At 37.2% G+C, this 24,161-nt stretch overlaps 3 protein-coding genes across 4 annotated transcripts; all 3 read left to right on the top strand.

Annotated features, from left to right (window-relative positions):
• The first annotated feature begins 6,402 nt into the window (after positions 1 to 6,402).
• LOC137748392 (glycine-rich protein A3-like) lies at positions 6,403 to 8,710 on the top strand. Its single transcript, XM_068488539.1, has 3 exons — positions 6,403 to 6,454; positions 7,175 to 7,415; positions 8,043 to 8,710. The coding sequence occupies exons 2-3, from the start codon at positions 7,202 to 7,204 to the stop codon at positions 8,306 to 8,308; spliced, it is 480 nt and encodes a 159-aa protein (XP_068344640.1). The 5' UTR covers positions 6,403 to 6,454; positions 7,175 to 7,201; the 3' UTR covers positions 8,309 to 8,710.
• Positions 8,711 to 17,368: 8,658 nt separating this feature from the next.
• On the top strand, positions 17,369 to 19,928 carry LOC137747230 (glycine-rich protein A3-like). 2 transcript variants are annotated; one of them, XM_068487299.1, is made up of 3 exons: positions 17,369 to 17,647; positions 18,303 to 18,678; positions 19,470 to 19,902. In XM_068487299.1, the coding sequence occupies exons 2-3, from the start codon at positions 18,327 to 18,329 to the stop codon at positions 19,685 to 19,687; spliced, it is 570 nt and encodes a 189-aa protein (XP_068343400.1). In that variant the 5' UTR covers positions 17,369 to 17,647; positions 18,303 to 18,326; the 3' UTR covers positions 19,688 to 19,902. The 2 variants fall into 2 exon arrangements, with proteins under 2 accessions (XP_068343400.1, XP_068343401.1); XM_068487300.1 differs by lacking the exon at positions 17,369 to 17,647 and having other exon boundaries at positions 18,324 to 18,678; positions 19,470 to 19,928.
• Positions 19,929 to 20,953: 1,025 nt separating this feature from the next.
• Positions 20,954 to 23,876, top strand: LOC137749068 (glycine-rich protein A3-like). Its single transcript, XM_068489250.1, has 3 exons — positions 20,954 to 21,095; positions 22,439 to 22,817; positions 23,433 to 23,876. The coding sequence occupies exons 2-3, from the start codon at positions 22,463 to 22,465 to the stop codon at positions 23,666 to 23,668; spliced, it is 591 nt and encodes a 196-aa protein (XP_068345351.1). The 5' UTR covers positions 20,954 to 21,095; positions 22,439 to 22,462; the 3' UTR covers positions 23,669 to 23,876.
• Positions 23,877 to 24,161: the final 285 nt, after the last annotated feature.

Consider the following 24,161-nt stretch of genomic DNA (forward strand, 5'->3'; position numbering starts at 1 on the left):
TGTGGAAGTAGGGAAGAGATAAAATCGAGGCTTCCTTTGATGTGTTTTAAATGAATCCTCACTCTAGATGGACCTTGCCTTTGATTAATGTTGTGAGGATATTGAGATTATAGAGTTCAAAATTTTCTGGACAACTACAATTTTCTAAGTGCGTCCAGAGGACGATGACTTTTTGAGAAAACTACTCCTAGACTTTTATACCAATTTCAGCAAACAGAAACCTGACAAGATTATCATCTTGGTGTATTTATATTTCATCGTGTTACATGTTTTACTTCCAAGCCTTTGGAAGTCGTTATGAAGGTTTTGAGTATTAGAAGTTGTTCCTTATTGCATTTCTATCCCTAGATTAACGATTAGTTTGAAATGAGTTACTCAGACCTTTGTGGACGAGTTGCATCTTGTTTGTCCCACCAGTAGCATGGTTGCAGTATATCCTTATCTCCATTTTAGTCACTTGTAACCACGGTTACAATTTCGGGTTAACTATGGTATCATTGGAGTTGATGTATGGAGATTTTACGCACAACGCATATTTAATGAATGCATACTTTTGTTAGAATTATGGGTAACTACGGTTACATTCCTGTTTAGGAGTATGGTATCCTTCGAAATATAATACAAATATTGTATGTGCAGTTTGTGATTTACAGCAGATTATTGCGAACAAATATTTGATTGAGATTGTGATGTAGAAAATTTATGTTATTGACGATGTTGCCTCAGAAGGTAGCGAATGAGTACGATCGAGGCTGGCATGTGTATTTCCCATTGAGGGGCAAGATGGTAATATTGCACCCTCGGGAATTGTTACTTGCTTATCAAGACAACAGTGAATTGTCGGTTTTGCGGGGTGCAGACCGTAATATTAATAACTTATTCGTTGGGTTGTTAAGCAAGTAAACAAGTAGATTATTCTACGTTAATATTTGTATTTACTTATTTAATTCGTTAATGGTTGTTTGGGCTTGACCCAAAAAAAAAAAAAAATATATATATTACATGCTTAATTTCGAAGTGCGTTACGCTTTGAACACGTTTATGAGAGGATAGTAGGAATTTGGAGGCATGAAAGAAGAGTCACTACGCTCCGATCATGACGGAATGTCATCCTCTTTTATGTAGTCGCCATCACTTTGTATCTTCCTCGTGTATGTATTTACATACATATATCTCTTTAATTTTGAGTATTCTACTTTGGACTGATGATTTTAAATTTCGAGGACGAAATTTTCTTAAGGTGGGTAGATTGTGACAGCCCGTTCCAAATTTTACGTTTTTATTTTATTTTAAAAGCGTGAATTTACTAAATTGCCCTAGAGGCAAGGACTTTGACTTCCGTTGACCATCGACTTGAGAGATGTGGGACTTATTCTTTAAGCATATCCTCGTAGTACTCTTTGGTACGAACGTATAGGCGAAAGCCGTTTGCGCGTCCGGATTATAACGGTATAGTTACGAACGTTCGAAATTGGTTATTCAAGGTTTAGTGTGTATTTAAATTAAACCCCCCACTTTGTGGGGGAAGCCCAAAATCAGAAACGGAGGGAGGAAAGAAAAGAAGAAAAAAAAAAAAAAAAAAAAAAAAAAAAAACAGGGAAGAGAGCTTCCCGTGCACCCATACCCGCGCCACCACGAGACCACCTTCCAAGGCCGATTCCGGCCAACTCCGGTGGAGTTTTTCGATGCCACCACCACCATCTTGAAGCTCTCATTCCCCTCTACAAAACCCACCCAAGAACCACCTTGATTGACCATGGTATGAGACGGTTTGAGGCCACGAAAGTTGACGAAAATCAATGGTGCTCCGGCCACCCTTTTCGATTTTCCGGCCAATCGGCAAAGCAATGGCCGATGCCACCACTTGGGCTTTGTAGCCCACAATCCCAGGAGCAAAACCCAACCAACCTTGACCCCGTTGGACCACCGTAGACGACGAATCGACGTCGGGAAGTTTTAGGCATCCGCCGGCTTCGTGGGCAAAATTGACCATCTTCCGTCCACTTTTGGACTTCGTGGCAGGTATGAAAGTTGCTCCACTCACTGAGATCTTCATTTCTGTGAAGTTTGAGAATTTTTGGAAATAGTTGGATTTTCCGGCGAGTCGGGGCGGCCGACCGCCACCCGCGGCGGCGCGTGCGGCGGCGCATGGCCAGTGGGCCGCCAATGCTATTTTTAGGCTATGTCAAATGTCTTGAATTCAGTTTTGTCATTTGAATGACGTAGGTTGATAGTTGGAACCTAAATTCATTACGATACGTTACTTGATGAAAATGTGAATCGATGATCCGACCGTTGGATCGTCACCAAAATGGGATATATTATAATACGTAATATTTAAAGATTATAGGAATTTACAGATCGGGAATCCGACTTACGGATCTTCCTGAATTGGATTTGTAAGTTAGTAAAATAAATGTTCATGGCCACTTGTTTTAGGCAATTGGCGGAGATCGGACCGTTGGATCGTAATGAAATTTTAGTATGTTATTCTTGAAACATATTGTGGATCGTTGGGAGTTGCGGATTGGAAATCTGATATGCGGATCTTCCGGGTCAAGTTATACAGGGTTGTAAACCCTACCATCGATCTTTGATCGACGGTTGACTTGTGGTCAATGGGTATCAAACTATTTTAGAATGTCGTTGATGTTGTGTTTTATGTGAATTACGTACTCTTCGGATAAGAGTTCTGAGATGTGATTTGATAATTGGTCACAGGGACCAATCATTCAGGACGCCTCGATGTGTGCGCTAGAGAATCATAGCGTGGACTCCAAGTAAGTGGATCTTTTCCTTTTTATCGTACATATTATTGAGAGTTCTATCGACACTTTTGAATTGATTAGGTATATTACTTTCATATATAATTATTGTGAATGCTTGAAGTACGATATGAACTACGAATGGCTTGATCCCTATTTAGGGTACGTAGGCAGTCTAACGAGACGTTAGATGCAGCCATAAAATATTTGAGACCAAAGCCTTGCTTGGGAAATTGAGTAAGGCGAAGGAAATTGGTAAAGGCAAGTTTTAGTTTTATGAATTAGTTAGCTAAATTAGTGTTAATTGGGTCGTCAAGGATAATTATCCCTGAAAATAAATAGTTTGGGAGTAATGCGTTATTGATTGTACACTTCTCACTGTATTGTTTATAATTGAACATGCTACGACATGGTTGAGTATTAGATTGCATCATAGTATATCAATATGTATATTACTTGCATATAATTATTGGGAATGCTTTCAAGTGCAAAAGTGAACTCAGGACACCCAGGTAAGTTCAGGTGAGTTTATGGTACTAGTTGAATCGATTTCGTTATAGCATGACTACAGTTATGTGTTAGGCAACTTCGATACTGTCGTACTGGTTGCCATGAGTTGCACATGTTATATTGAGATGCATTGAGAGCTCATAAACCTGCACCCCGGTGTTAGTGCTCCCGCCCGTGGCCAGGGCACAGTCCTTCACGTGATGTTCACCTCCCGCACCTTATGCTCACCTTGGATTCAAGGTAGGTGCACAGTCCTGTCGTACAGACCACTTTAGGTGGTTCCGACTCGTAGGTGACCCGCGATTATTCGCCCAGTCTTCACGTGATTGTAGCACTTGAGCTTATTTATTTACACCCAGTCCTGTCGTACAGACCACTTTAGGTGGTTCCGACTCGTGTGCAGGTATACTTATTGAGTTATATGCTAGCCAGGATTGATGAGATATGGATAAGTCGTACAGGTCACTAGAGGTGACTCCGACTTATATGCTAGCCAGGATTGATGAGATATGGATAAGTCGTACAAGTCACTAGAGGTGACTCCGACTTATATGCTAGCGAGGATTGATGAGATATGGATAAGTCGTACAGGTCACTAGAGGTGACTCCGACTTATATGCTAGCGAGGATTGATGAGATATGGATAAGTCGTACAGGTCACTAGAGGTGACTCCGACTTATATGCTAGCCAGGATTGATGAGATATGGATAAGTCGTACAGGTCACTAGAGGTGACTCCGACTTATATGCTAGCCAGGATTGATAAGAATCCTGAGATATGGATAAGTCGTACAGGTCACTAGAGGTGACTCCGACTTATATGCTAGCGAGGATTGATGAGATATGGATAAGTCGTACAGGTCACTAGAGGTGACTCCGACTTATATGCTAGCCAGGATTGATGAGATATGGATAAGTCGTACAGGTCACTAGAGGTGACTCCGACTTATATGCTAGCCAGGATTGATAAGAATCCTGAGATATGGATAAGTCGTACATGTCACTAGAGGTGACTCCGACTTATATGCTAGCCTGGATTGATAAGATATGGATAAGTCGTACAGGTCACTAGAGGTGACTCCGACTTATATGCTAGCCATGATTGATGAGATACGAATAAGTTGTACATGTCATTTTAGATGACTCTGACTGATATATCACTTTGTATTGATTTAGTTCATTTGGCCTACTTATTAATGTATGGTGGAGTTAATGGAAAACCGTGGTTTTGGTCATTTCTGAGTATGGTTTGGATATATGTATATATGTTGTACTGTCTTATGGAAAACGATACGGGTTTTACATTAGGGCATTACTTTTAGAGAGGTAATAACTTTGGGAAGCTTGGTTTTATTGCTTACTCACACCTTCTGTTTGGTGCCCTCCAGGTTTTAGCTGCTGAGTTTGTATCGACAACAATCTGTGGTGAATCTTAGTATTAATGGATATTTTTTGAGGGTATGATTCTTACCCATACTACTGTACCTTACTTATGCTCTGACATCGCGTGTGAAATGGGTTCGCTCCCACTCGTAGCGCACTCTGGTACTTAGACACTTTTAGATTCAAATTTATTCACTTTTTGTACACTATCACATTTTATGGCTTCGTCACCTTCCAGGTGTCGGCCAGCACAGTTCGATTCAGGGTCTAAGTGGACTTTCTGGGTCGGGGTGTGTCAAGTTGGGATGGATTTAATTGATTGGTTAAGTCATTTGATGCTAATGATGAAGTGGAGTTGTCTGATTTTAGTAGGGCTCTCCTCATTTGTTGGAAAATATGGAATGCTAAAAACAATATGATTTTTTGCAATAGTATAGTCTACCCTGCCAGAGTTCCAATGGTGTGGCCGCTACAGTTGGTAGAAGTACTACAACACCAATAAAAACTCAAGATGAGTTCGTAATTTCAATGTTGTTCACACGTGTTCTCAGATTGTGCTCCATGAATCAAAATTAATATTGATGGTTTAGTGGTAGAATCTTAAGCGGCTGCAGGTTTTGCCACTAGTTATCAAAATCAATCTCCTATTGTTGTTGGGATGCACAATTTTAGGGGTTTATGAAGCAATTGCTTTGCGTGATGCGCTAAAGTTTGCAAAAGTCAAAGGTTTTAAGGATGTATGTGTTAAAAGTGATTCCAAACTCATTATTAATTCTATTTTGTATAAGTGTAGAACGCCTAGACGATTGAAGACTATTATTGAGAATAATATTACTTCCACGATCTTTTTCTTCTTTTTCTTGGGTTCAGTTCTTTCGTGAGGTAAAGTTTTTTGACGATGTCATTATTAGCGATCGGCATTCCATTCATGATTACTTTATTTGGGATGTCTTTACCCACTGTTACGAAAAATGTTTTTCTCTTCGGATGTTCTAGAAGCAGTAATACTCGAGATTTGTCTATATGAATACATTTATTTTTCTATTAAAAATATCATATATTTTTGTAGATGACACATTTTTGTCAATAGAAAAATTATCAACACGAAAATATGATTGAAAAGATGATCGTACTTTCTAAAAGTTATTCCAATTTAGGCAGGTGTATGTGAGATTCTTCTTTCCATATTCGACAGACATACAAGTTCCTATATTACACGTGTGGGGACTAAAATCAAATGATTCTAGTCCATAGGCACATACGTGTGCTAACTGACTCTGTAAATTTTTTTTTATTGAAAATTTTGAATTTAGGCATTTTAATTAAAAGGATCTATAAAATTAGCATAACTTTTTATCTTGTACAATATGATCGGTACACGGAGTGGTACACTACGTGTCACTAAACAAATGGTAAGATATGTGCGCTAAAAAGTTAATAACTTAAAAAATAAAATTTCTCACCATTCTTATTAAAACATATAATGTACCACTTATGTTTCCGTCACAACTAAAAATTTCTCCTACTAGAGAAACTACAAGTTATTAAATGTTAGTGGTCCTTTACTATATAGGGCATAGAATAAAGCACATGCGTTGAAGTAACGCAGTGCATCAACTTTATGGAATCTTATCTATCATTATCTCATTTTAATTAATTGGGATCAAAGTGATAAGAATATATACTTGTTTACTTTACGATCCCTACATATACACTTCATTTCTTTCAAGTTCCACACCTACACGTTTGATTGAGTACTGCTTAGGGCAAACTTAATAGTCCCCACACAACCGTTTGTGAGCCACCTCTCTCTCTCTCTCTCTCTAATGTCTAGTTATTGTCCTCTGTTTCTGCATTAATATATATATCTAATGATTTATATATGAACATGGATTTCTTATTATTTGAAGATTAATGGCTGGTTATATATAAGCTCATGAGATATACTAACGCATGCAAATGTTTAGAGATTTACGTCCTGCTTAATTGGAAAGAATTTTCTTTATCTAGGGTTTTGAAGATTGGTCCCAGAGAAATGAGTTTAAATTTCTGCACTACCCATTTTGTGTGTGGCTTTTGTGACATTTATAATTGATTGACACGTGTTCATAAACTTAACCCTTCTTAAATCTGTTGTAATAAACTTAATACGTGTCAATTAATAATCGATGTCACAAAGAGACCACACACAAAATGAGTGTAGAAAATTGGTCCCGGGATAATATCTTTTATTATTATTAGCTAAGCATAACAATATATTGTTGCAATTATCTATGATATGTTACAACAAAATTCTCTAACATGTTATGTTCCTTAAACCATGAATTAAGTAAAATCATGACTTAAGGTGCGTCCCATTTGACAAGTACTAGATGGTCATTTTATCTATGAAACACAACGTAAAATACGTAGTGATGAATTTTTCAAGGTGTCATTGTATGGTTGGCGCGTTTTATAATTACTTGTTTTATTTTATTTTTCATTTTCTTCAGTAATTTTTTAATAATGATATGCAGGTAGGCATCAATCTTACGTACTTGAAGATGGGAGGTGGAAAGCACGAGAAACATGAGACAAGTGAGAAAGGACTATTTTCATATGGTTGTGGTGGATCACACCCTCCACAAGGATATGGATATCCCCCGCAAGCATATGGTGGTGGTGGATCATACCCTCCTTCAGGGGGGTACCCTCCAGCTGCGTATCCTTCTTATGGGGGATATCCACCAACCTCCTACCCTCCACCCGGTTATTCAGGTACTTCAGCGTCTTCTCATTCTGCATGCAATCGAATCACATCACGGTTGTCCCTAATCTATTTTTTAACTTTATGGTTTACCGGGTTTATAATAATTTTGAATTTATATATACTTGGGTACTCTACAAAATTATAGGCCAATAATATTCATGGGTATATTAATCAAATGGCTGAATTCAAATTTTATTGAAGGATGACAATCTGATTGTGTTTTTTCCCCCCTTATTTACAATGGAAGAGATAGAGAGGAGAAATATATAAAGGAAAATATTATGGAGACCACATTTTTAATAGTTTGCATGACAAAAAATTAGACACAAAAGAAAATACATAGATATAGAATTTTGAAAGAAAACTGTTACTAACACTTTAAAAATCTCATTTGCGCACTTCTCATAATTAAGCGTATTTTTTTTCTAAATATAGAAAGTTTAGAGTGTACACTGAAAATTTTATAAGTACCAATAACAATTTTCTCATTTTGCATCGATATTTATCATGTGATGTTCTTAATTTTCTTCCAGCTAGTGATCATCATATATGAAGAACCAACTAAAATGAAATTAAAGTATAATATATATTATATATTTTTGTTTTCTTGGTGACTGAAAGATTATTACGTACAGGGCATGGATCTGGCATGGGAATGGGAGGGATGTTAGCTGGGGGTGCTGCCGCAGCTGCTGCTGCGTATGGTGCTAACCATCTTGTGCATGGAGCTGGGGCACCCCATGGCTATGGAGCTGGGGCACCCCATGGCTATGGCGCTTACCATGGTTCCCAGGGCTACGGCTACGGGGGTGGCCACGGCTACGGCGGTCATGGCAAATTTAAGCACGGGAAATTTAAGCATGGCAAGCCCTTTGGGGGCAAGTTCAAGAAATGGAAGTAAACATGTGATATGGTGGATCTAATTAAGGCAAATATTATGCTCGGTTCATTCTAAGCTAATATATTTTCACCCTTTCTAATAATTACTTTAAACATGTATTTGTATTCTAATAATTATTTATATTGAAAATACAATATAAGGAAAGGCGTATTTGTATTGTAATTTCCTCTTTCCAAGGGGCTATACATTAATATTTGGGGCTTTAATTCTCATTTTTCCTGACACTTGGTACTACAGTCTAGTGATATTCCTTTTCATTTATAAGTAAGAGGTTTTATGTTCGATTCTTATTGAAAACGAATTTGAACCGTATTATTACTAGCTTATTGTGAGGCTTAGCCCACTACTCCCCTATCTTCTTAGTGTAGATAATATCGTTTGTTAAAAAAATAAGTATGATTTTACTTGGATTCACGTGTCTCTTCTGTTCTATTAAAAATGCTCTTCATATTGATGCTCTTCATCTTGATGCTGCTTGTATTGATTTCAAAATCAATCTTTCCCTTTTTGTCATTTAAATTCGTTAATCTTGATAATATTTTTTCTCAAATGATAAACTGATTTATCAATAATCAAATACGAACTAATACTTTAGGGGCTCGTTTGAGCAATACTTTTAAATGATTGAATTCGCTTTTAGATAACTAAAAACATTTTTAGTAAAAATGCAAGTTAATCTTGAAAAAGTACTTGAAGTGACAAGCGGTTTTGGAACCCAAATTTTTTTTCCCTAAAAGCGTTTTTTAGTAATTTAAAAACACTTTCCAAACGAGTCATAACATTATCAGCGAGGATATTGAAAAGCCAGATTGACTGCCAATCTTACTAATACACCTCCATTTACAAATTTCCACAGATTATAGGATTTGGAGATAGTCTTCATCCTAATACACTTGAAGTTTTAGTTGACTTTAGTGAAGATTGGAGCTCGAAGCTCAGCAGCAGATCCAGCCATTTTGCTCTTTGATTCAACCGAGTTCATCATTGAAAACCTAGACGAAATCAAATCATAGTCTCACGTCCCTTGATTCAAATCGAACCAAGCTCTAAGGCCATGTTAGTTTTGTATAGGTTTGTGAATTTTTTTGGTGAGTTTTAAAGTAGAAATCACTGAGAAATTGATGAACTCAGTAAGCTAGAATTGCAGAGAACAATGGAGGATAAAAAGTGAAGTAAGTTGCTCGTTGGATTTGATTGGATTCAATTACAACATGACACTAAAAAGTGTGAGGAAATAAGTTGTTATACATACATCAGCAATGCTTCAGTCACGTGCACAACACATGGACAACTTAAACAACACAGCTGCTATAACAGCTGGTGTACGTCCAACGTTTTAAATTGCCATAATCTTAGCTGCTATAACAGCTGGTGTACGTCCAACGTTTTAAATTGCCATAATCTTAGTCACCTATTTACAAAACATGAACAACACGAATTTGAAACCCACAAATAATGAAGAACAATCTGCAAAGGAAGAATTTGCGTCAGTGCTCACGCTTCAAAACTTATTTGTCAGTGATGTGGCACGTTTTAAATCGTTAAGAATTACAATGGTGGAGATGATGCGAAATGTGAGTAAATGCACCAATCTTAAGTGTAGAGACTTGAAATCCTCCATTTAGATCGACGCTTTAGAACAAAACAACGTATCAAATACAAATTTCTATTTGGGCCAACCACAAACTTATAAGAGTCAGTGTCCCTTGTATTATTCAATAAAACTCGTTAACATTATTGTTTTAGGTATTTCGATATAGACCAATCAACATGCACAACTTTAGTAAAACTCCTTTTCACTTGCTTTTATCTATTTACCCTTCATTAACTTATAAGATTTAATTAAAATTCTTAATTTATGCATTCTTCTTTTTCCTAATTTGGATTTTGAATTATTAACACTAATTTACCTATGACTAAGATCTTCAAACTCTTATTTATATATGAAAAAAATTGGAGTCTACGTGTGAAAAAAAATACTCAGCATCCTTATTAACTTATAACAAAGGTACAAATATTGAATAATGTATCTACTAGTAGTACTTCTATACCTATGATGAAGACATTTCATTTAAGTGTGATTGTGTAAATCCTAAATTAGATTTGATTATAGTTATTCTTCCCTATTAGGACTTGTATTCCTTGGAGGAGAAGGATTCTTTGTTTCCTTATTACTATAAATAAAGGTACTGCGTAAGGGGAATAACACATCCTCTACACAACCCAACAAACACATATCTCTCTATATTTTCTTTGTGCCGCCGGCCCCTTCTCCCTGTCAATTAAACATAGGCCACAACACGTTATCAACACGCTCCTACCACTGCGCTTAAGAATCTGACGTGGAAGTTTACTGCATCAAACCAGTTCATCAATATCATCATGCAATCAAGTTCTTTCAAACATGCAATCAAGTTCTTTCAAAACAACAATTTTTATCTCAATATTTTTGCAACCCTGATAACATGAACATTCACTATAATGCATGACCTAACTTTAAGTTCTTCGAATTTTAGATTCTATATAAATCGTTTATGCATTATATCCATAATTGTTGAATATGTGAATTGATATTGCCATGAATTGCATCATATATCTGCTCATGGATTGAATTATTTGATTAAATATGCATTGAATTAATTGAAAAGAAAGAAAAAATTGAATTTTTTTTTAGGGTTTTTCGAACCCATGACCTGAGCCATGCACGAAGGCATTATGCTCACTCGGAAAACCTGATGCCTATGGTGTCCAACCTAGAAACCCTAACTTGCCTACAGCGACACCACGGCCTTGCCGTGCAAATTTATGGCAAAATTCGAACCAAAATCATTGAAATTCCAGAAAATTTTTATCAAATTTGGGTGAAATTCAAGTTTGAATTTCATGGGTTTCCCTTTTTCTTTTTCCCCGACGTCGAGTACCCTCTTCGTCACTAGGAAATGGCTCGTTGTTGAACCTACGGTTCTACACCGAGAACTGTGTCTCAAAAACTAGCTGCATGAAATAGTGACACCATTTTCTTTCCCCGACGACACAAGCCAGTTCTAACCTGGGGTGTTTTGGACTTGACCCAAGCCACTATGTGGCAGGCCCTACCTCTGGGACCGCGCACGAAATTACACTTTGGCAAGATCGTTTGGGACACCTAAACGAACAGCGATGCGCCGTATCCTCAAATCATCACATGGGCATCCACTTCGATTCAAGGAATCATATTGCATGTTAAACCTGCTCCATGGGAAAGCTTATTATTAAGCATTCTTATGATAAGATTCGTTCGAATCTTCTTATTTTTCTACAAAGGATTCAGGGGGACATTTATGGACCGATTCACCCCCTGTAGACCATTTAGATATTTTATGGTTCTGGTTGACACTTCCACACATTCGTCACACGTGTGCTTGTTATCCACAAGGAACGTTGCATTCTCCAAACTATTGGCTTAGGTTATCAAGCTCAAGGCTCACCACCCTGATTATCCGATCAAATCTATTCGATTGGATAATGCTAAAGAATTCACATCTAAAACTTTTGATAACTATTACATGTCAATTGGGGTTGAAGTTGAACATCCAGTACCCCATGTTCACACCCAGAAAGGACTGGCAGAGGCATTTATTAAGCACTTACAAATGATTGCTCGATCGTTGATCATACGTACCAAGCTCCCGAACGTTGCTTAGGGCCATGCAATATTACACACAACCATGTTGGTTCACCTGAGGCCTGTTGTGACCTAACCATATAGCGTTCTTCAGTTGGTTATAGGATACGAACTCGATATATCGCATCTGTGCGATTTTGGTTGTGCAATTTATGTGCTTATTTCGCCACCCTTATGTACAAAAATAGGGCCTCAGAGAAGGATGAGAATCTATGTTTGATATGATTCACCTTTGATTATTCGTTACTTAGAACCTTTGACATGCGATTTATTTACCACTCATTTCACGGATTGTCACTTCTATGAGATAGTCTTCCTGTCGTTAGGGGGAGATAAAAACATCAACGTTGATGATGAAAGCACGAATTATCGTGGACGACTCCCACTTTGTCTCATTTAGATCCCCGTATTGCTTAGTCTGAAACTGAAGTGCAGTGCATATTAGATCTTCATAGCGTAGCTCAAAGCATGCTAGATGCTTTCATCAATCTAGCGCGAGTGGCAAGATCACATATTCCAGCTGCGAATGTGCCTGCAAAGACTAATATACCAAATATACAATAAATTTCCCTCTTGCAGGCCCGGGATGCCACTTTGGCCGATCCACGTACATTAGCGGTTAGCCAATCATCTGCCCCTACACAAAAGCGTGGTAGACCACTTGGTTCAAAAGATTCACACCTTCGGAAGAGGAAACCCACAACATAGGCCCCTGAAGAGCCTACTGTGAATCCGACTGTCGCCTACTCATTCTATCAAACTCATAAGGAAATTCTAGATTACAGAAGTGTCCTTGATGAGATGAATCCACCTCCCGAGATTTGTGAGATTTTGGTCCTTATGTTAGCTTGGATGATGTTTAGTGTAGAAATAAGATGATTGTTGATGATGCATTATCATATATAGTAGCTACTGAGATCAGTTGAGAGATGACATTGAACCTCGTTCCTTATATGATTTTTGACGTAGAATTGATTAGTCAAGCTGAAAACAAGTAATCCAAGTCGAACTCGATTCACTTAGGAAACATAAGGTGTTTAGACTTGTAGCTCATACTCCTCCATATGTGAAGCCCGTTGGTTACAAGTGGGTTTTCGTTTGGAAGCATAATGAGAAGAACAAAATTGCGTTAAAAGCTTGTCTTGTTGCTCAAGGCTTCTCGTAACGCCCCGGTATTGACTATGACGAAACTTATTCACCCGTTATGGATGTGATTAGTTTTCGCTATCTTATCAGTTTGGTACTTTCCGAAACACTGAGTATACAGTTGATGGACTTAGTAAATGTGTATCTCTATGGGGGTCTTGATACGAAAATTTATATGAAAGTTTCTGATGGACTTACATTGACTGGATCTAATATTTCCAAACCTTGGAACATGCTTTCAATTCGACTGAGGCATTCACTCTACGACTTGAAGCAATTCGAAAGAGTGTGGTATAACCGTCTGAGTGAGTAGTTGACTAATTAGGGATATGTGAACAACGAACTATACCCTTGTGTGTTCATTAAGAAGTCACATTCCGATTATGCAATTGTTGTAGTATATGTCGATGACATGAATCTCATCGGAACTCCTGAAGAGCTTGAGATAACTGCTGTGCACCTGAAGTTAGAATTTGAGATGAAAGATCTAGGAAAGACTCGTTACTGTCTCGGTCAAGATATAGCACCGTTCAGATGGAATCTTAGTACATCAATAGAACTACATCCAGAAGGTGTTGTGCTATTTTAACGAGAATAAAGTGAAGCCTTTGAGTACTCCTACGGTCATTCGATCGCTAGATGCAAAACGAGATCCCTTCCGTACGAATAAGGATGATGAAGAGATTTTGAAGCCTAAAGTTCTTTATCTAAGTGCGATAGGTGTTTTATTGTACTTAGCTCAATGCACTAAACCCAACATCTCATTTGTTGTTCATCTTTTAGCAAGATTTAGTAAGGCATTAACACGCAGACACTGGACTGGCGTTAAAGACATCTTCCGTTACCTTAAGGGTACCACGGATTTAGGCTTATTCTATCTCTACGAATCCTCAAGTGATGTTGTGCCCCCTTATCTCAAGTTGATTCTCACCTTGTTGGTTATGCCAATGCATGATACTTATTTGATCCGCACAGGGTACGCTCTCAAACGGGTTATATCTTTACCATTGGAGCCATCACAATCTCTTGGAGGTCAACTAAGCAGACCTTAGTTACCACTTCGTCTAACCATGCTAAAATTCTTACCCTACACGAAGCAATTCGGGAATGCTTCTAGCTGAGAGCAGTTGTGGGCCGTATTCAAAGCTCCTACAATCTTTACCCCGTCATTGACGTCCAGAAGACGATCTATGAAGACAACACAACATACATCAAACAACTCAAGAAGGGTTACATCAAAGGAGACAACACCAAGCACATTGCGCTGAAGTTCTTCTTCTCACATTAACAACAAGATCATTTGAAGATTGAAGTCATGCAAATCCGTTCACAAGACAATATGGTCGACCTCTTCACCAAATCACTACCGAATGCGACGTTTTAGAAGCTTGTTCAAGGAATTGGTATGCGTAAACTTCTGAGTTGTAATAGTGTTAGTTCTCTTTAGAATTGTGTCATACTTAGGGGGAGTATCCTGAAGTATACTTGCTTGATCTTAATGTACTCTTTTTTCATACGATTAAGAGCATTTCTCCCACTAGGTTTTTGTTACCTAACGAGGTTTTGACGAGGCACCCACCTTGGGTTGATCATATCCCTAATGACGTCCTGTAGACGTTTCATTTGACTTTGCATTATTCACATATTTTTCCTTAGACTATGGATTTTGTCCCTACTTGGGTTTTAACATAGCCTTAGGGTTTTTTGTGAGATTTACTTCCTCAACTCTACATGATGCCGAATCTACTTGAGTATTTATTTACACACTCAAGGGAGAGTGTTATAAACTTTGTATTTAAGTGTGATTGCGTAAATCCTAGATTAGATTTGATTCTAGTTATTCTTTCCTATTAAGACTTGTATTCCTTGAAGGAGAAGGATTCTTCCCTTCTTATTACTATAAATAAAGGCATTGGGAATAGGGAATAACACATCATCTACACAACCCTACAAACACATCTCTCTCTCTATATTTTCTCTGTGCCGCCGACCCCCTCTCCCTCCCTGCCAGTTAAACATAGGCCACAACAAATATTAAATTTTTAGGTTTAAGGCGCTCTATTGGGTTGATAAAAATTAGTAATATGGAAATATTTTTCTCATTGACTAGAAAATTTATTTTACAGAAAAAGAGGGACAACTGGTGACCACGGTTCTTCACCATTTTCGGGCTCGGAGAGGCTATGAAAATTTTTATCTTGCCCGTGGCCACAGTCAAACAGACTTCCAGCTCGGAGCATCGAACCCAAAACCTCTTATATTTTGTTGTTTATTGGATTGATATAAACAAGTAATATGGAAATATTTTTCTCATTGACTAGAAAATTTGATCACGTTTCAAAAGAAGCGTTAGAAGTTTTTGTGGAAGACATATATAAAGTACACGCGTTCATGTAGTTCACAGCATTACTTCTCATGTGGATCAAAGGACGAGGATCCACACTATTATTATAAACATAAAATAAAGACATTCCTTTCCAAAATATACACATTGTTTGGCAAATTAGAAGATCATTTTTCTTTTAGTACAAAGGAGGTATGCAAATTAGAAGATTATTATATACACACATTGTTTTATTCTACATTATTATAACAACAGATCGGAATATCAGATATTCAGAACAAAATATAATAAGTATTATTCTGTACAATTAAGAGAAAATATTCTATACGGACACTTTCAAGTGGTTTTCACTCCTATTTTCATTTTCTTCTTCCAATTAATTAGTTTTGATTTTGATTTCATGTAGGTTATTGATTTTAGCGCTTCTAATTTAGCTTATTGCTCTTTACCAGGGAGTATAAAAGATTATAAATATTCTGTATGGAGCACTATTCTAAAAATCTTGGCCTAGCATCATTTAGGTGTTAGACGATTAATCACTGCTCCGATTAATATCTAAACATTTGAAAATTAAGAAAGTGCACATAAACCCACTTATGCAGCCACTTAGCCCGTATAAACCCGTCTAGATTTCGATTCTCACTTAAATAAAAAATTGATAACTTTTATTTGCATTTTACTTTGTCAACAAATGTAAGAGACAAATTTTACATTGCGACAGTACTTACACGATCCAATGAATTTGCTTTGTATGTTTAGTCAAGCAAAGCTATTTAAAATTCCAGCGGGGGCACAATCCTCCCGTTGGATTTGTTGGCAAAACTTTGATTTGGATAGTTCAACAAAACCAATACCGTAAAATTGTAAAACTAGCTAATCTTCACAATTACTGCTGGTGTAAAAATGCGGTTTGAGTATTGGGAAAACTTTCATTTTCATCGTGTGTCATGAAGCCAATGAAGTTGCCCATTGGCTTGCAAAATTTATTTTATCTAATGATGTTTGGATTAAAAGTTTAAATTTTTAATTAAAAACAAAATTTACCTTTTAATCCATAAATCCTTTTTTTTTTTTTTTTTTTTCTTTTGGTCCAATAGTTTTGAGTTACAGTTTTAGCCCAAAATTATTAAAGAATGAATTTAAGTTAATTTTTCTTTCGGTGATTTTTTTTCATAATAAAATTTATGTAGATTATCATAATTTATTTTTATGAACATTTTAACTTAAATTATTTAGGTTTTGAGAAAAGTTGAAAATTCACTAAATTGACCTATGAAACATGTATTTATAAAGTTTTTCAGTGAATTTTGATTCCAACATTCTTTTTAATTATTTCAACCATTGAATTTAATTTTGGGCCATTAGAATTTATCATACTCAATCTTAGCTGTTGCAATTAATGTATTTAAAATTTTAAAATTGCCCACATTTTAGGATTTAACCCAAACTTATTTTAGATGCAACCATTGAAAAATGATTGGGTTAGTTTAAAACCTAAATTTTGGTGGACCAGCCTTTTAACTCTAACCTAAATTCACGTAAGTGGCCTTTTATCACAGACTCACAGTGGTGGAAAAGAGTTGAGCTCTTGTGTGACATGGATTCGAATCTCGTTAATGGCTAATCTAACATCTAATCTAATAAAATCTATCGTTTGACAAATTATTATTATTATTTTAAAATTTATCGAAGTTTTAACCCAAAACTTATTTCAGACTCACCTATTAGAGAATGATTGGATTAACAACCCAAAAAATTAGAGATGATCTCACAGAATATACTCTAATAAGAAATGAAGGCCCTTCTGTTTTATTTTTTAATTTTTTTTCAAACCAATAAAATTTCTCTCTGAAACTTCCTGGTAAGATAGTAGAAACAATTAAATAGGGTCAAATAGCCTCTTTCCTTTCCTCTGTCCTTCCTACACATCCTCATCCACTTCCCCCTCCTACTTTCCCAGACGAACTTTACTACGTTATCTCCTAAGCTTCTTCTCTTAAGTTTGGGACACGCGTTGGACGAAAAAATAAAATAAATGTCCACGCGCTTGTGTTTTTTTTTTGTGTGTTTAAAGCCGACTCCGCATACAAATCTCGACTAAGTTCCGATCCCAAAGACTCTGCATTCTGCAACTTAGATTTGGTGAATTACCCAGAGAAGAAAATCAAAAGATAACATCAAGTTGGTGAGCAAAATCTTTCTTCCTCCCTGGTTATTATCTTATTGTTATTTGATAATTGTTCTATTAGTTGATGTTGAAATACTGGTAATTTTTTACTGCTTACAAGAATTTTGTTCTGGGTTTTTGGATCTGTGAATTTGTATTACTTCTTGGTTGTTGAATGATGTCTGTGGAGGTGCAGCGTCCTGATCACTCTTCTTTTCAGTTTTGCCGGAATTGGGATTTTTATGAAGAGGGTTTGTTATTCAAATCTTATTGATGGATTGGGCTGCTTGGAAATTTTACATTATTTGGGATTCTGTAGCTTTTTGGCCCAGATGATCTTTTTGTGTTTGAAGTTGCCATAGTCGAACAGTTGTTGCAAATCAGAAACCGTTTTGAGGAAAAAGGACTTCTGCTTAAAATATTAGTGATCAATCCATTGTTGCCCAGAATTAAGAATCTTTTATTCATATTTTTGGGCTAATTTTGTGAAATCTTTCTGTAATATAGTATGTGTGTCGCTCTTGTTATACTCCGTTGAAGTAGTGAACTTCGCCAAGGCGGAGTATGATGTGATTTGGGACTGCATTGTGGCTGTTGGGCGTGTTTGTTTCTATTTGTTTACTTTTGGTTATTGGTTTCCCAACTGATCTTTTGGATGAATGATATTATGTAGGAATTAGTTACGAGCTGAAGTAAGATGGATGGTGGAAGAGACAACAAAGATGATAATGAAAAAGGGCTGTTTTCAAATCTTGCTGGATATGCTGCTGGACACTACCCACAGCATGGAGCCTACCCTCCACAAGGATATGGATACCCTCCACAAGGATATGGATATCCTCCACAAGCGCATGGACCACCGGGTTACCCTCCTCAAGGTGGGTACCCTCCCTACGGCGGGTACCCTCCTTCAGGTGGTTATCCTCCTCCAGGCGGTTATCCTCCTCCAGGCGGTTATCCTCCCCCTGGGGGTTATCCACCATCTGCTTATCCTGCCCCTGGTGGATATCCACCAGCCGGATATCCAGGTTCATCATCTCACCATTCAGGTAATCAAATTGCCGTCACTTAGTTTCTTATACCATATGAAGAGTAATTTGTGAGATTGTTAGTATAGTTCAGTTTCAACTGTGAGATTTTGTGGTAGCAAATATCTCAAGGGAGAAAGGTAGCTTAAAATGGCCAGTATGTGATGTTTTAGCCTATCCATTGGTTTACTTTTTTTGATAACAAAATAAGACTATTAGAACCTTGGCTAACCAGGGCTATTTCAAGAACCAAAGTCAACCACTCGAGCAATCTAAACCAATCAAAATTTTGTGGTCTGGATTGAGTTTTCTTTTCTAAATTATAACTATTATCTTTGTACAATTATGGTTTATTTTAAATGCCCATGATTCCTCGGGTCTATGGCATTGGTGGCGTGCAATGTGTGTGATGTAAATTTGGACTTTGTACGGCCATAAAATGATTTGAGGTCCTAGGTTATTCTTAATGTAAGAGAAAAGAACAAAATTGGTTCCGGAAAAAAAGTGTTAACCAAACGGAACCTGTGTCGATGACCAAAATGTTTGAAATAATTGGCTAGTTGCATGAGATCGTTAATATAAATTCTATTTAAGTTCCAGAAATTCATGGGAGCACTTTAATTTCAATGCATGAATTGTGAGAAGGAGCGGTTGAATATAATTAAGCTGATAATTGTATGTAATATTACATCACTGATTCACTAAACTAGATGCTGATGACCATCAGATAAGAACCACCAAAAGGTTCTTAGAGTAATATGTGACGCGCCACTATTTTTGTTACAATTTTTGCTAATATGAAACTATAACAGGGCATGGACCTAATATGGGAGGGATGCTAGCTGGAGGTGCTGCTGCTGCAGCTGCTGCTTACGGGGCTCACCATCTTGTGCATGGTGGAGGTCACCATGGGTATGGTTATGGAGGTCACCACGGCTATGGACACGGGAAGTTCAAGCATGGAAAATTTAAGCACGGGAAATTTGGCAAGCGCTTTGGATTCGGGGGAAAGTTCAAGAAGTGGAAGTGATCGAGAGTACTATTGAAGATCGAAGTCCTCTGTATTTGATGTTGTTGATATTTTAACTGGCCTTTTAATAATTACTTGAGACTGGATTCTTTGAATTTTTTTTACCTCTGTATTTCATGTCAGTTTGCTTCTTTTGGTTCCTATGATGTATATATTATCTCTATTCTATAAATCTTTGTAATGAGCAACTTGATGGATTTTCTATTTTCTTTTTATCCTCAATGTCAATATGTTAATGTAAGTGTATAGTAAATATGGGCTCACAAAGGAGCATTAGTTTTGTGCTTAATTGTAATTGGGCCTTCGTTTGTGTATATTTGCTTTGTAGCCACGTTAGAGGAATGAAAATGAACTTAATAAATTTAAGGTATGTTAAAGAAAGAAATGAAGATTAACTTCTCGTTTTTATTCCTACCATTATGTGGGGGATTCTAATTTTCTTCATGACTAATCCATATATCCTTCCACTCGGACATCGTTTAGAAGTTGGGATTCATTTCTTACTGCAATATGCATTTATTCAATACCAACCTAGGTATATTTACTTGATCTAGCTACTCCAAGTTCATCTAGGTCCATCATCTATTTCTTCTAGGTTGTATATGAATGCTTTGTTTTCCTCTCTTCAGTAGTCTTGGGTCCCTGGAGAAGCAAACCATGCTGCTGAATGTAGGATGTTGCCGCTAAGGCCCCGCCTTGGTCTTTGTTCTTTCCCGGGGACGGCCTCCCCAATTCCCCGGGAGCCATGGCCAGAACCTGCTAATATTGTTAGTGTTATTTTCCCTTAGTGTTTTCTCCTTACATTGGACTGGCCTCTTTGACTTCTCCTTTCTTTTTGTTGTTGTTGATGTTTAATTTCTTGAGGACTTGGCTCCTGTGCTTTGTTCCGCTTTTGCCTTGTTGGCACATTTTGAATAAAGCATCGAATTGTCGAAAACGTGACGGTATAATCGTTACACGTAGAGATGTAGAAGAGAAAGTATACATACCATTTGTTTATTTACATATAATATCCAAATAATGTAGCTGATTACAGCAGTTATCGGGTGGTTGGATGTAAACGTGTCTTTGCATGTCCGCTTGCATCTAGCAATATTTGGGATGCCCTTAACAGGTCATCTTCCCCCCTTTTTTTCCTCTTTCCTTTCCATTTCCAACAACTCTCCTCCTAATTATAAGTATTTTACAGCTCCTTATCAACAAATCTGTTCTTTTAACAGTTTTACACACGCGTTTGACCCAACAAAATATAGATAATAAAGAAAATAAAAAATGCACACGCATTTGTTTGTGCGTGTGTGTATGGTCGAAGCCTCCAACGATCCAACTGCACATGCAACGGGAGAACAAGAAACAACGTTTCCAAAAATTTGTCACACCAATCTCAAGTATTCTGCAACATCAATTGGTGAGCATTCTATATCACTTGGTAAACTTTCATTGCCTCTATGAATAGTTCTTGTGGTTATGTAGATTTTTCGTATTTTCTTTTGGGTTTGTGGTTTCCTGATTTTGGTTGTCATTGTTTCTTTTTATTGATTTAAATTGATGGAATTGCTTCTGACATGATTTTCTTTTAGCATTGTGGGAATCATTTAATTATTTTGGGGGCCTTTTTACAAGCACGGGTTTCGTAGGGGATTTGTTTTTTCATCGTGATAAACCATGGTTTAAATCGTTGTTTTTTCTTGAGATACATCATGCACACTTCATATAATCTTACTTCGCTAATCGCTAAGTTATATAACCACCATTAAATTCTCTTTTGTTCAAATTCTTATACCAAAAGAAAAGAAGGTGTGGAGCAAAAGTTAATGATGATAGGGTTTATATCTTTATTGAAATTGGAATTAGATTTCCAAAATCCCGCACTCGTGAGAATGTTATGATGTAACCGCCGGGGGGGGGGGGGGGGGTGGTGGGGGTGGGGTGGGGCGGCTTTACTCAAATTCTAAAATCATTTTGACAATTTGATAACTTTAATATGTTTCTTGTACACACTTGTTTCAAACAATATGATGAACTTTTGACACCAAAGGGTGTCGAACTAGGCTAGTGGTTACCAGGTCAGATATGTCCTTTAGGCCTCTATTACTATTAGGAGATGGTTGTTCATGTCTAATTCCCTTCTGAATTCGGATCCCCTCAAAATTAAGAATCATTTCAATATGCATACCTTGAATTTGTAGGGTTATCCATTTCTATCCAATCCTCTGTACTAAACAAGGCCTTAGAGATATCACAAACCTAATGGATGTTTTAATTTGTAAACACCTATGAAAGAAATAATTAGAAAGAACTTCAAAGGAATTTCCTTTGACATGATCAATTTTTTATCATAGTGGTTGTTAACATTCTCATATTTCCATGGTATGGACGCACACTCTTACATCTGCTTTATTTGGTCACTTGAAATGCTGATATCTCATCCCAAATTGTTATATAAATTTGTGCACAATGTTGTATAGTTATGTCCAACTTGGAATTTTTTCTTTGCAGTTGAATTTTAGCAGAATAATTGTTGCTATTTACTATAAGTAAACGGTTGTTGTTTCATTTAGGAATCTTCAGAACAAAATCTTGGGCGTGATTCTATGAACACCTCTCCATAGCATAATTTCTTGATTCTTGAACTTTGTCAAAGTAGTAAACTTTTCCAAGAAAGAGTATGAAGTGATATGGGTTTGCTATGTGCATGGCTGTTGGCTGTGTTTGCTTCTATCATGTTTTTTAATGTTAATTTTTTTGTAGGCATTAGTTTAAAGCTGAAGTAATATGGGAGGGGGAACAGGAAACAACGACGAGTCTACTGACAGAGGGCTATTTTCAAATCTTGCTGGATTTGCTTCTGGACACCTTGCACGACCTGGATCACACCATGGATATCCTCCTCAAGGTGGATATCCTCCCCAAGGTGGGTACCCTCCTCAAGGAGGTTACCCTCCCCAAGGTGGGTACCCTCCTCAAGGTGGTTACCCTCCCCAAGGTGGATACCCTCCTTCCGGTGGGTACCCTCCATCTGGGTATCCTCCCGGACCTCCCCCCGCAGGATATCCGCCAACAGCCCATCCGGCCCCTGGTGGATATCCACCAGCCGGTTATCCAGGTCCATCAGCTCCACATCATTCAGGTAACCGAATCACTGTCACTTAGTTCTCTTATATAATTTGTGATATGCGAGTATATATGGTTCAGTTTCAATAAATTTATCCTCAGTACGTGGTCCTCCATATATTTTATTATTGATTTCCCGTCTAAGAGAAGCTTCAACTGAGGTAGCAAACTTTTTCTTCTCAATAGTCATTTCTTGAATCTCAGAACCCTAGGGTTGTTTAAGAACTGAACTGAACCACTCAAGCAATCCAAACTGATAAAAGTTGTGTAGTTTGGATTGGGGTCTCTTCTCGATACATTTTGCTCCAGAAAATAAATTTGTTCAACTGAACCAAACTGATGCTGATGACCATTCAAAATGAGAATATAGTTGGAAAGCTGTTGGTAGACTTACATACACCTTCCTCTTTGTTTTAGAGAATCGCAAGCATCAATTAGGGTTTAATTAAGGAATTAGTGTTGTGCATTACTTTATAAGCCATGTAGTGCATGTTTCCGTTCCTCTTGTTTCTTCCTTATAATAATTAAGAAATTATTGCTAAATGTTTGAGATATTACTTACATTTCTCTACATACAATATTCTACGATTTTCAGTCGCGATTTTAGCTGACGAAAATATATATATTACAGGGCGTGGATCATCAGGTATGGGGATGGGGGCCATGTTAGCTGGGGGTGCTGCTGCCGCAGCTGCTGGCTACGGAGTTCACCATCTTGTGCATGGGAGTCACCATGGTGGCGGATATGGTCATGGCGGCGGATATGGTCATGGTGGCTATGGGGGCTTCGGTCATGGAAAGTTCAAACATGGGAAACATGGAAAGTTTAAGCATGGGAAACATGGCAAGTTCAAGAAATGGAAGTAATAGTTCATCTAAGGAAATCGAATGGAGGGTTCAAGATCCAAATCCCTTCCTCTATTGATAATACTACAGTACAATTGGTGTTATTCACATGCAGATGTTTGAAAGATGTTATTGTGTTCTTTTTTTCTGAAAGGATGTTATTGTGCATGCCCATGCGCAGTTTTACAAGCTTATTTGTTTAATCTTACAAGCTTAGTTCTTTGTGTTTTTGTGATTTAAATATCTTTTTCTATTTGTTAAATCTTTATTAATGTTTGATAATCCGTCTTACAAGATCATTATCCTTGCCTCCTTTTTTGGATCTTTCTTTCAAGGCTTTATTAGTTCTGTGGTATATAGATCATCGACGGCAGCACAAGTAGGTGCCTGTGCAACACCACAGGTGAGAGAATAGGTAGAGAAAATGGATTTTAGTGATGATTATATATCCTTCTGGATCTTCTTTCAATTCATTACTATATATATATGTAAACGTATCATATATCTACTACCA

Source organism: Pyrus communis, chromosome 10 (genome assembly GCF_963583255.1).
Source record: "Pyrus communis chromosome 10, drPyrComm1.1, whole genome shotgun sequence".
Classification (NCBI taxonomy): domain Eukaryota; kingdom Viridiplantae; phylum Streptophyta; class Magnoliopsida; order Rosales; family Rosaceae; genus Pyrus; species Pyrus communis.

Coding starts and splice junctions, on each gene's coding strand:
- LOC137748392 (XM_068488539.1), top strand. CDS start 7,202: ATGGGAGGTGGAAAGCACGAGAAACATGAGACAAGTGAGAAAGGACTA. Junction 7,416..8,042: donor CCCTCCACCCGGTTATTCAG/GTACTTCAGCGT, acceptor TATTACGTACAG/GGCATGGATCTGGCATGGGA.
- LOC137747230 (XM_068487299.1), top strand. CDS start 18,327: ATGGATGGTGGAAGAGACAACAAAGATGATAATGAAAAAGGGCTGTTT. Junction 18,679..19,469: donor TTCATCATCTCACCATTCAG/GTAATCAAATTG, acceptor AAACTATAACAG/GGCATGGACCTAATATGGGA.
- LOC137749068 (XM_068489250.1), top strand. CDS start 22,463: ATGGGAGGGGGAACAGGAAACAACGACGAGTCTACTGACAGAGGGCTA. Junction 22,818..23,432: donor ATCAGCTCCACATCATTCAG/GTAACCGAATCA, acceptor TATATATTACAG/GGCGTGGATCATCAGGTATG.